Source organism: Mauremys reevesii, linkage group 2 (genome assembly GCF_016161935.1).
Source record: "Mauremys reevesii isolate NIE-2019 linkage group 2, ASM1616193v1, whole genome shotgun sequence".
NCBI classification, from domain to species: domain Eukaryota; kingdom Metazoa; phylum Chordata; order Testudines; family Geoemydidae; genus Mauremys; species Mauremys reevesii.
This window is the reverse complement of record NC_052624.1, coordinates 18,363,883-18,376,524: the sequence shown is the minus strand read 5'-3', so window position 1 is coordinate 18,376,524 and position 12,642 is coordinate 18,363,883. Positions and strand designations below refer to the sequence as shown.

At 39.9% G+C, this 12,642-nt stretch overlaps 1 protein-coding gene across 1 annotated transcript in view; it reads left to right on the top strand.

The window, feature by feature from the left end:
- The window catches only part of PAXIP1 (PAX interacting protein 1), a 91,146-nt gene extending 79,486 nt beyond the window's left edge, over nt 1-11,660 (top strand). Inside the window, exons 17-21 of the mRNA XM_039525041.1 lie at nt 849-949; nt 2,639-2,773; nt 2,866-2,941; nt 9,859-9,919; nt 10,879-11,660. Of these exons, the coding sequence (XP_039380975.1) occupies nt 849-949; nt 2,639-2,773; nt 2,866-2,941; nt 9,859-9,919; nt 10,879-10,894 (389 nt within the window). The 3' untranslated portion in view covers nt 10,895-11,660. The remainder of the gene's footprint in view (nt 1-848; nt 950-2,638; nt 2,774-2,865; nt 2,942-9,858; nt 9,920-10,878) is intronic.
- The last annotated feature ends 982 nt before the right edge of the window (nt 11,661-12,642 follow it).

The following is a 12,642-nucleotide window of genomic DNA, read 5'->3' as shown; positions in this document are numbered from 1 at the left end:
GGGGGCTGAACTCGATGACCTTTCAAGGTCCCTTCCAGTTCTAGGAGATAATAATAGGAGATATACCTATTATTAAATCTAATCAGCTGTAATAAAGGAGTCATGTATTTTCAGGTACAGCATCCATCCCAAGTCACCCTACCTGTCTTTTTGATTTTACTATCTTAAAATAAATAAATGGTTTTCACTCTCCTATTGTGGTATGTGGGTGGGGATGGGATGTGAGCGAGAGACCTGGGGGAAGAAAATCCCATACAAGCAAAAGGGAATGCTGACTGACTTTGCAGGAGAAACAAATGGAAAGATTGCCATGTGGATAAGGCTGTGGACTGGGAGTCAGTTCCATGGCCTGTCACAGATTTCCTTTGTGTCTTGGGCACAATTCAGTTAACCACTTTGTGCCTTTGTTTTTATAAATGGGGATAAATGCATTAATGTGTCTCGAAGCTCTCCAATACAGAAGTTGTGGGATATATATAGGATAGAAAATGCTGTCAAATGTACAAAATAAACACAGCAAAAATACAGAAATATATTAAGAATTTTTGTCAGTAATTTTTGTTGATCCTCAATAATAGTAAAATTAAATAATAATACATTTTATACAGGGGTCGTGACTTTTAAATGGACAACATTTTTTAGTAGCTTGACTTCAATAAAAGGCAGTTTTTTATTAAAAGTAATGGGATTATGCTCATGTCACATCAAAGCAAGTGAGTTTTTTACCAAATTTTTTACCATTATTTTTTTAATAACAATTTGAAATAAGGTTTGAATGTGGGTAAAGGGTTATGTTGACATATTTTCTTCCCTTGTCACATTTGTAACGTTTATATTTTCTTTTCCAGATGAGCAGAACTTCATGCTCCGAGATGCAGAAGCTGAGGTGCTTTTCTGCTTCAGTTTAGAGGAGTCTCTAAAGAGAGCACAAGTGGCTCCGCTTTTTAAGGTACACACTTTTTAATAACATGCATAAATACATATATTTTTTCACTGCTACAGTAAAAGACAAAACATACTTTGTCACTCATTTGATCAGTCTTAAATGTATTTTTCTGATAATTATCAATGCTTTTCCCAAACATGTGTTTAAATAATAAGACAGCTTTCCTGGTAGGCATGCGCATATGCAAGAAGGCAGAGTAACACAAAAGGCTAAAAACTTCGGTGTCTAAAACCAAATGAAAGAACTCTCTAGAGTGTGTTATTGCTATTAGCTGAAATTTATACATGTACTTATAGGGGAAACAATCTTGCATATATGTTTTCTGCAGAATGCTGATACAAGTGTGACATTTTTATTGTTAGCATTGAATTAGAGTTCCACTTAGAACCAAAGTTTTAATGCAGTTTCATAATCTTTTAAAGCAGTTTGACTTCTTAATAGAAAACATATATGCAAGCTAGTTTCATCTGTATAATCACTTTACTTTCAGACTCCTGTTAAGAGCAGAATGATATGGATTCTTCTAAGAATATTTGTATAGGTAGATTTCTAAATATTTCATGTAAAACTTACAATGAAATAACCTGAAAATTACTAAAATCATATGTCAGATAGTATTGCTATTGGAATACACTACATATATATCACTATTGTTTTTATTCTTATATGTAAAGAAAAAGTTGGCCTTTATGTGCTATGTTTTCACAGCAAACAAGAAAACCATTCACCTTTGTCCTGAGAGCAATACATAATGAGACATACCTCATCTAAAGAGACTTTCCTGAACTTTGTCCCAGGATTGTGCATTATAAGAAACAATTTTAGATTTGGAGTAGAAGTGTTGTTTTAACAGAGACCAATTTACTTAGGCTTTTTTTTTTTTTTTAATCTGTCACTTGAGGCATGCCAAAATAACTCTTTAGGGATCAAGCATAGAACCTTTTGCACCTGGCATAGTTCAGTCAGAAATTCAGAAGCCAAAAATAATGTAAAATTTCAGTTTTTTCCGGACATAAAGTTGGCTGGAGGATCAAAGAAGTTAAAATAGCATCTCTTTACCAGTTCACATGGCAAGAATACATCTTCCCTCTAGCAAGTAGGAACAGATAAAATACACTTTATATAATCACCTGTATTAAGAGTCTCAAGCAGGCAGAAAGCTAGTTGTAGTTTTGTTGGCAGACAATAGAAATTAGTGGTTATAAACTGGACAATAAGAAATTGTCAGTGAAACTAGATAGATAGAAATTAGATAGAAATAGAAATTTAGTTGTTATAAATTGGAAAATAAGACTCACCTTTTCTTTGTAGAAGTCCTTTTGCAAGCCATTGGGCAACCACACAGTTGAAATAATAGGGGTGTTTCGTTTTGCATCCTTACCTAACTGCTGTTTAATATTCATTAAGAAAATATTTACCATTTGAAGGTTTTATCGTCACAGAAAGATTGAGGTAAATAGGGGCAGCTCTTCAGATAGTGTAAGTTGTCATAGCTCCATTAAGAGCTATGACAGTTTACACCAGCTGAAGATCTGCTTCATAATTTATAAAATGACCCTTGCATTATAGTGGATGTCAGCACTATACACATCAGACGCTAAAGGATCAAAAGTTGTACTCTTCACTTTCCCTTTTTTACATTTTATTTATATATGTGTATGTACATATTTTTAAAAAAAGATTTGTTTTTAGGGGAAATATTTTTACATTACACCTGGAATTTGTCCTAGCCTTTCCACGATGAAGGCAATTGTGGAATGTGCAGGAGGAAAAGTATTATCCAAACAACCTTCTTTTCGAAAACTTATGGAACACAAACAAAACAAAGTGAGTACAGTATCACTTGGCTTTCCAAAAATTATGTATAAAATATATTGTTCTTTATTTGAACTCATATTTAGTATTTTTTTTTAATTTAGAGTTTGTCAGCGATAATCTTGATATCCTGTGAAAATGATCTTCACTTATGTCGAGAATATTTTGCCAGAGGCATAGGTACGTGTGAACTGCTAATAGAATTCCAATTCATAATTTGCTTACTGTATTTATTTTTCATTGTATAAGTACTTACACCCATTACTGGGAACAGTCAGAGATTAAAATACAGTTAAAGGAATCAGATGTGATGAAGCACCTTTTTAATAGTATATCCTCAGTTTTAAAATAAAATATATAGGGCTTTTCTGCTTACCTGCTGATGTTTGAGCAGGCCTGTTACTGTCACCTTATCCTTCCTGCTATCTTGATGTGCAAATTTTCTGCTGCCTTTCAGTTTCAGCTCTGCTACTGCAAAATACTCTTCCAGGACCAAAAAGACTGCATGTTAGTTATCATACCAATTCATAAGACAGGAAATGCAGTTGACTAGCAACAAATGCACATGCTGCATATCTTTCTCTGGTTTAGGTTTATTTTCTGATCTTTGTCTCTCTCATAAAATCATTATAATTTAAATAGTAGGTACAGCATTTTCAGATGGAAATGTGATTTTGAAGTTGTCAGTGTCTCCAAGGCAGAGTAATCAGTTTTCCTTCAAGTAGTGTCCCTATGGGTGCTTCATTCTAGGTGCGCTTGCTCCTTCTGTGCCTTTAATTGGAGATTTCACATAAGTGTCCATTTGGCCTGTGCATGTGTGTTATCCAGTCTCATGCTCCACACTGTGGTTATATAGTGCTCTGTGGGCGAACCACCCTCAGTTCCTTCTCAACCACCTCGGTCTGAGACAGAGCCTTAGCAGTCATCCGTATTGATTTTTACCTCAACTGTGACCCCATAGCTCTTATAGTTAGTTTATTATAGTTGTTGTTAATGTGTAGTAATATATAACTACACTAACAACAACTAATATATGGGCATGCCTGGTTATCCTGATTTCAAACGCTACCTATCATGGCGGGAAGAATGCCGGTGAGTTACAGACACTCCTAGCGCATCCATTGCCTTAGGGAATCTCATATATCCCAAAAGTTCAACTTCTGCCTGGCATTAAATATCTAGAGCCAGAAAAAAATGGGATCAGACTTCAGCTCCTCATGGAGAACTCATTGCACCAGGACAAGGGACCCCCTCTGTATGCTGGTCTCCAAGTAAGTGGGCTACCTCTGCTGTCTCCCAGCTGCACTCTTTAAGGGTATCTAAGAGGAAAACCCATGATTCCTCTCATAAGTCTTCCAAGGATAGTGCCTTGAATTCTTTAGGTAGGGACTCTACCTCAGAGATGCTGCAGTGGCCAAGGACGCCAGCCAGTTCAACACCCATCGGTCTCCAACCTGGCACCCACTAGGCTGCTGGTTTCTCAAGTACCAAGGGCACTGTTAAGCCTAAAGACTCCAGATCATCGGGCTCCAGTAGGCCATCGGTACAGTCAGGGGAGAAAAGCAGCAAGAAGAGCTCTACCTCTTCTCACTTGGTACTAAAGAAAACCACTCGGGCTCCATGTGGACTCCCTTCAGAGCATTTGAGACACATAGTACCCTCAACTCCCTCAGCCACTGTTACTTTGGCTCAGGCCATTGACGTGGTACTGACAACACTCTTGGTACTCCGGGAGTTTTGTTTTCCCCCAAGACTTCACTGTGTCCAAGATGCCTGACTCACCATTGCTTGACTCTGATCTGCTCTCGGTACCAAAGACCTGCAGCTCTCTTGACACCCGTCCAGTACAGACAATTTTACCTTTTGTTTCTTCCAGTGCTCCACCACTCCAGAGTGATCTGGAAGAGGAGGATTCTGATGAAGATCTTGCCTCAGTCTCTCAAATATTTGTCCAAGGCTGTCCTCTCCACCCCTATAAAGGCACTTTTCCAGAAGTCTCTGAGGAATGTAATCTCATTCATGAAAGATGAAGCCACTGTCTCACTGGTACAGGCACTCATGGATGCCTCCACCCATGCCATATGTGCCACCTCATTGGCCATACTGGGCCCCTGAGTGGCCTACCATCAGCAATTCTCTAGGGCCTCAAGTACCACCTGTCATAGGGATAGGTAGCCTTCATCACCCTCTCTCTCTGGGAGACCAGAATCTCAGGAAGAAACCTTTTAGGAACAGGAAGCTAGGGCTGATGAATGTAGATGATTTCCAAAACCCACCTGTTCGTAGTGATAAGACTCCCAAGCCCGCCGAAAGTGGTAAAGGCAGTCGCCGAAGGGAGGAACACAAGTGAATCATTGCAGTTGGTACGAATGGGGATGGAAGCTCAGCACCTTGACCACCCTGTCAAAATTAGTGTTTCAAGGTGGAAGGGTGAGAGGTCAAAGGTTGGGAAATGGGTAGTTTTTTCCTCTGGAACCTCTTTCTTGTGTTAAGATTAATTTGATCTCTGGGAGCTTGAGAATTGGGCAAGGCAGAATCTCTGCACTGTGTGGGACTTACTAAACTTTCTCTTGTGGGTAGGTGTATAAATTCCCCAAAGAACACAAAGTAGCCCTAGAGTCATTTAACATATGCAGAGATTTGTCTGTGCTGTCAGCAGTTTAGTGTCGTCAAAAGGGAGGTCTATGACCATATTCTGGAGCTCTTTTGGAAATCTGGAGCGCTGCAGCCAAGAGGCCCTCTTTATAACTACCGCTGTAGAAACTGAACGAGCAGCAGTATCAACAGTGTCGACAGAGGCCTGCAGAAATGTTCTGGCAAGAAGCTGGCCTTCTGCAATAATTGCTTGGAACTGCTCTCTTTGGTAGATGCTCAATAAAGGAATTCAGCTTGGTATAATTTGTATGGTTGTACTTCGCCACCAATGCCCGGCAGTTGGCAATTCTGACCTGTAAAGTATCTGACAAACAAGATTTTCTACTGAACAAATTGAGACACTTATGATCTCTAGCACAGAGCATAAATTTAGTGTGGTGCTGCCTTCCATGTACATTAACCACCTCGACCACCAGGGAGTTAGGAGAGGGATATGAAAATAAAAATTCTGAATACTTACAGGGGACATAATATTTCTTATCCACTCTCTTGCACAAGGTGGAAGTGTGGAAAGGGTGTGCGAGAACCTTTGCAGGGTCTAGGAGGGCCTCGTTAATAGGCAGGGTGATGTGGGCCGATGAAGTTATATGAAGGATGTCAAGAAGCTTATGATATGGCTCTTTAACCTCCTCAAGAGGGATCTTCAAAGAATCAACAATTCTCCTGATAAGGTTCGGGAACTACCTGAACTTGTCTGTCAAGGATGGTGGAAGTGGCATAACAGCTTCATCCGGGGATTAAGAAGAGATGTTGGCTGGTGGAAAGACCTCTTCAGTACTCCATCCAGGTCACTTCTCCTCCCCCTTCCCCATCACTCTTCAGGGAACCCTCTCGTGAGCCGCTTCTAAGATAAGAAAGGCTCTCTCCTACTCTTGGGTGCTATAGAACCTGTTCTCATGCAGTACAGAGGGAAGGGTTTTTATTCCAGGTTCTTCCTAGTTCCAAAAAAAAGAATGGCACTTGGAAGCCCATCCTAGATGTAAGGCAATGCAACACATTTGTGAAGGCACAAAATTTCAGAATGGTGACACTTGTGGCCATAATTCCATCTCTGGATCAAGGGGATTGAGTCTTCAGGATGCATATTTCCATATAGCAATCCACCTGTCTCGCAAAAGATTCCTATGTTTTACTGTTGGTCATGAGCACTTGCAGAACCAGGTTCTCTTTTGGTATCTCATCTGCCCCAAGGATCTTTTCAAAGGTTACATCAGTAGTAGCAGCACACCTCCTCAGAAAAGGAATTCTGGTGTTCCCTTACCTAGACGATTGGCTTCTGAAAGGTTGCTCCCATGACAAAACTTCACTGGCTACTTGCAAGGCCATGAACCTCTTCCTCGGACTGGGCCGACACTTGAACATTCAAAAGTCCTTGATCTGTACAAGGGTTAGAATTCATAGGAGCTTATTTTGATTCAATAGCAGCAAGAGCCTACCTCCGAATTTACAGATTCATGGCCCTATCCAAGATAGCACAATCCAGATCAGCCCACAGACTCCAGTCAAGAATGGTCTACAGCTGTTGAGACATATAGCAGCTGGCACTTTCATTTACAGACCATTTAAGACTGTGAATGCATTGCCTTCAAGGGTGGCTCAGGACTGTTTATTCACCAGGCAAACACAGACTAACCACATTACTTTCCATACCCACCTTTGTTGAAGGAATCTCACAGTGTCTACACAGGAGTCCCTTTTGCCTACAATTCCTCAATAATTGTTATAACAAGCAATGCATCCCTGTTAGGTTGGGGAGCACATCTGGACACCCACATGGCCCAGGCCAGGTGGACCCCTCAGGAGGCTTCTCTTGACATCAACCTCCTAGAGCTCGGGGCAGTCAGGTATGCCTGTCTCCAATTTCTACCATTGACCGAGGCAAACACATAAAGGTCATGATGGACAATACGTCATGCATGTTCTATTTTAACCATCACAGCAGCTTACCTTCCAGGCGCTCAGATTCTCTTCCAGGCGCTCAGATTCTGACTGTGGATACACTCAGTAGGCACTTCTCAGGACCATGAGTGAGAAATAGATTCCATTGTATTTCACCACATATTTTGGCAATGGGGCATCCTTTGGAAAGACCTGTTCGCCACAGCCAGAAACAAGAAATGTGCTCAGTTCCTCTCCAGAGGCAGGCAGGGTCAGCAATCCTTTCACCGTCAGTGGTCATCAGGTCTGTTGTATGCGTTCCCGCTGACACCTCTAATCTCCAAAGTTCTGCTCAAGAAGAAAAGGACAAAGGCAGAGTTATTCTAAGAGTTCCAACCTGGCCCAGAAAGTCATGGTTTCCTTACCTCATACAGCTGGCCGCTTGCTCACCAACCATTCTCTGGACCATTCTTTATCTTATCTTCCAAGAACATGAGAAGATCCTTTGCCCCAGTCTCTTAAGTCCTTTGCCTCAAAGCATGGCTAGTTGATTGTTCACAGGTTTAGAGACAGCCTGTTCGGAGGGAGTACAAAGAGTACAGTTACACAGCAGGAAGCAGTCAGGGTGCTACACTTCCTTGCAGAAATGGACAAAATTTCACTGCTGGCATGATCTTTCCACTAGCAACCTCATTGCTGTCATATACACTGGATATACATCCTAAAAATAAAAAAAACAAAAACAAAAAAAACCTTGGGTTTGTCGCTGAGCTCCAGTAGGGTCCACCTAGCAGCCATCACAGCCTTCCACTACTCAGTAAAGGATTATTCCATGCTTGCTTACCCAGTTACAATGAGATTCCTCAGGGGATTCCAAAAATCTCTTTCCGCAAGTCAATCATCCTGCTCCAATTTGGGACCTTAGCTTGGTTCTTAAATGTCTTATGAGAGCTCTGTTCAAACCAGTGGCTACATGTACACTCCTCCATTTATCGATGAAAATGGCATTTTTGGTAGCCATCGCATCAGCTCGACGAGTTGGGGAAATAGAGGCCCTTATGTCATACCCCCTCTTTCACTATATTTTTCAAAGATAAAGTCACATTACAACTTCTCCCTGAATTTCTACCAGTCAGAAGATCCCTGGCCTTCTGTCTTGACGGGACTAAATCTTTCAGAATTGCCCCCCACTATCAACAGTTATGTCATCTCTGCTGTGTTTGGCTCTGTTATACTTATTCAATATGGACTCAACTCTGAAACCCCTCTTCCTTAAGGGGAACTGCTCAGTAGTCGCCTAGAATGGAGCACAGACAGACACACTAGTCAGATGAGAAGAAATGGTTACTCAGTGCAGTAACTTGCTCTTTGAGGGGTGTTTCACTATTCACCCTCCTTCCCCTCTGCTTTGGAGTTGTGTGCTATGGAGCTTTACAGTAAAGAAGGAACTGAGGGCAGTTCTGCACAGCGCTATCTGCAGCGCTCGGTGTGGAGCATGAGACTATGTAGCCTGTGTGCAGGCCGAACAGACACTGCTATGTGAAATCTCCGAACAAAGGCACAAGGCATGCAAGTACACAAAGAGTGGAGCACCCATTGAGATGTGTCCCCCTAAAAACAACAGGGTGAGAAACCATTTCATAGACCCACCTATGACTCATAAGAGGCCATCATTGAAGGGCAGGGCTTCAACACTTGGGTCTGTGTTTACTGTGAGGTGGGGGAATTGCCTTGGTACCAATCCTGAAATATCCAAAGACAATAAATTTGTCAACAGGACAGAAGAACACTTCAGACACTAAAACTAATCCTGCACTAGAGAGGGGATAGACAGAGAAGTTCTAAATCTGCTGCGTGTAGCAGGGAGGACTGTATGCAGTTCCAGCTCAAAGCCATAGGCAGTCAGAGAGAACTAAGTGGCAGTCGGGGCTGCACCCGCTTTTATGCCCTCAGGTTTGGGGAACTGGGACATGCAGGGTGCAAGTGCAGACCCAGCTGACACTGCTGGCCAAACTTTCTGAACCTGCATGTATGAGATGCCCAAACACCAACAGTGGGATCCACACAGACAATACTTGCACATCTACATACAGTAGCCACAAAATATGGACCCAGTGTAATAACCAACATTAATCACACTTCAGACAAAAAAAACCCCAACACTACCTTCCTAACCAAAGCTTTGATCCTGCGCTGAACTCCATGTGGCGAGCCTCTCTCCCCTGCACTCCTGTAGTGCTTCATTGACTGAACTGCACTCCCATGGTGCTTCAGTGATTTACAGGGTTCTTCTCAAACAAAACTTTGTGCAGGATCAGGGCCCATTTTGGGCAATTGGTCAAGCAGATAGGCCAAGTCAGTATACTTGAGCTGTCTCACTGGTAGAGGAAATAGGGTCAAACTAAAACAATCCCACGGAGAATGTCTGCCTTCCAGTTCTTCAGTGTTCAATTCTAGGTCTGTCAGTAGACATATCTCAGCTGATTCCCCATGCTCCTTGCGATGTAGAATGAAGAAGGCTCTCTGTAGTATATTAATCTTACATATTTTTTAAATATTTCTAGATGTCCATAATGCTGAGTTTGTTCTGACTGGAGTACTTACTCAAACACTGGATTATGAATCATATCCTTTTTATATGAAAACCAAGAAATGTGATTGTTGGGAAAGGGTCTATGGTTTTTACTAAATGTATTTATATACTAGGAAACAAGGTAAGTTACTATGTTATTCTGTGGTTTCTGGAGATGTAGGTTCAATTTAAAGTAGAATGAATTTGGTGACTTTTTTCCAATCTCTCAGACGTGCAATATCCTCTGTCATATTCATCCTCCTCCCTTTTTGCACAGTTGGACCTATCTAGACACTGATTGCTTTGGCTTGAATTTAAAACTTGGGTGGATTTGTGGAGAACATACTTGCTGTTTTCCCAGTACACCTCAACCCTGATACAGCGCGACCCAATATAACACAAATTCGGAAATAATCGGTAAAGCAGCGCTCTGGGGGGACGGGGCTGCGCGCTCTGGCAGATCAAAGCAAGTTCAATCTAACACGGTTTCACCTATAACACGGTAAGATTTTTTGGCTCCCAAGGACAGCATTATATCGGGGTAGAGGTGTACTTGACAGATTACTTTGGATTCCCCTGAAGCAGAGAACCCTATGGGGTAGGTGAGTTGGGGAATGATCTGAATAATTAATTTTAAATGACAGATTTTATCCTGATTACTGAAACTAAACATTTTTGGATTGCAATAATGTATCAAAGATGGATAAAGAAGGTACTACATAAATATGATGTAATTCACTATGGGGGGGGCGGGCCTTAAAAATGTGTGGCTTGTTTGAAGTATATTCTAGAAAAGATTACTCTGAACACAAAAAAGTAGGTTGAACATAATAATAGCAACATTTTAAGCAAAAGTATTAATTCTATTTGTCAGTGGTTTCTAGAAGTAGCAAATGGCTCATCAGTAATATTCACCTAAGAAAAGCAAATATTATACTACTTTGAGTTAATGTTTTATGTACATTTTTTTCTGCACTGATTTTTCAAAGTTGTTTTCCCTTAACAAACTTACATATAAATTTACTTGATGGATATTAAAATGCCTTATTGCTTCGGAGTCCTTGGAGCATTAAATCTAGCTGTTCCAGCCACCGTGTAAAGTAACTAATACTTCCTGTGAGTGCTGTTTTCCAGCCGTGTTCCTTGGGATGATGAGCAGTTCAAAGCAGGAAAGCAAAAAAAACTGCATCTTTTTTAGGATGTGTAATTTTATTATGAGGAAACATAATTTACTATGTTTTGTATGATACTACTGTTTTAAAAGATCCCGTTTTAGATATCATAATTAGTTTGCTAGTTTTTAAATATTTTAACTATGGTACTTCAACCTAAAGGAAAATTTGGATGTGAAAATAAAAATAAGGGATTGCTGTCTCTTAAGTTATGGATTTGAAGATTGAAAATGTTTTGTACTTTATTTTTATTTCTTACACTCTATTTTCTTTTATATTGGTATTTTGCCCAAGTTTTAAATAAATGTACTATAAATGTTTTACTCTAAATTTTAGTGGTGTTTTTTTAAATATTGTGCATTTATGGCACTCTGGTAAAAGAAAGTGAATCATTTTTCCACGTGGTGTAAGACTTTAAGTTTATTTTTTGGGGTATGTTAATATATAAAAGCCAGGTAAATTAAACGGAAATTCTTGTAAGTGTATAAATGTGTTTCTTCCAACGCATTTATAAACTTGGAGGAGGGAGTGACTACAGCCCACACACTCGTAACTCTGTTGTGATAACTTTCTTCTGTATAATCAATTTTATGAAATAAATACTTTTTAAAATCTCTCAAAATTATTTTTAACTTGTATTTTATCAAAAGTGAACTGTTCTTGCAAAACACATGCCATTACATCTACTTTATCACTTTAGATTCTTAATCCCGATCAACAGATAGATTAAAAAACCCAGTCAGAGAGGACCTACATTTTGCTTAATCAGCAAGCAGTTATGTTGAACTCTTCAGGGAAGAGGCATTCTGTTTGCTTGTGAAGGACCATGCATGATGACCCCGTGTAATTTAAGTGTGCCCTGTAAATTGCTCAAAAGTATTTTGAACAGTATCTAACCATGTTTTTTAGCAGGCACTATGTTCTTATTTAGACACCACTTGTTGAGAAGATTTTGCAAAGATAGTAATATCAAAAAGTGAGCAAAGCTGATCTTCAGTTTGTCCATAGAAAGCTCGGTTTATATCATACTATTTAATTTATATAAGTATTTAAAACTATGCATAAAATCTTTGTGGTAATTGACCTCTTTCTCTGTTGCTTCCCTTCTGGGAATGTTTAAAGTTAGGCATATGGTTAAGTACCTTGCTGAACTGGAGTCCTGCACTCTCTAATGTGATTTCTTAAGTATTTTTTTGCTCCTCCTTGGGGTTACTATAATACATGAGATCTTCAACTATACAGACTGTTTACTGCTGATCTTAGAGCTGGATAAAATTTTGATTTCAGAATATTTTTTTTTTTGCCAGTTCAAAAAATATCTATTGGAATTTTTTGTTGAAACATGTTTCATTCAAAATAAATATTGATTCTTCATTGAGAATTGCCTCTGCAGATTCTCACTCTTGGGCATGTGCACATTGTCAGTGAGAGCTCTGAAATTGTTTAGAAAGCAGTGAATGTTGGTACACTGTGTACGTTTCTAGAATTTGAGAATTAAGTGTAAGGATATTTGAGGAAACAGCCCTGTTGTCCTGTGTTGTTTTCTTACCACCATAGGCAATGGGTCCCTGAACTATCACTTCAGTTTTCTTTAGCATTGTAGT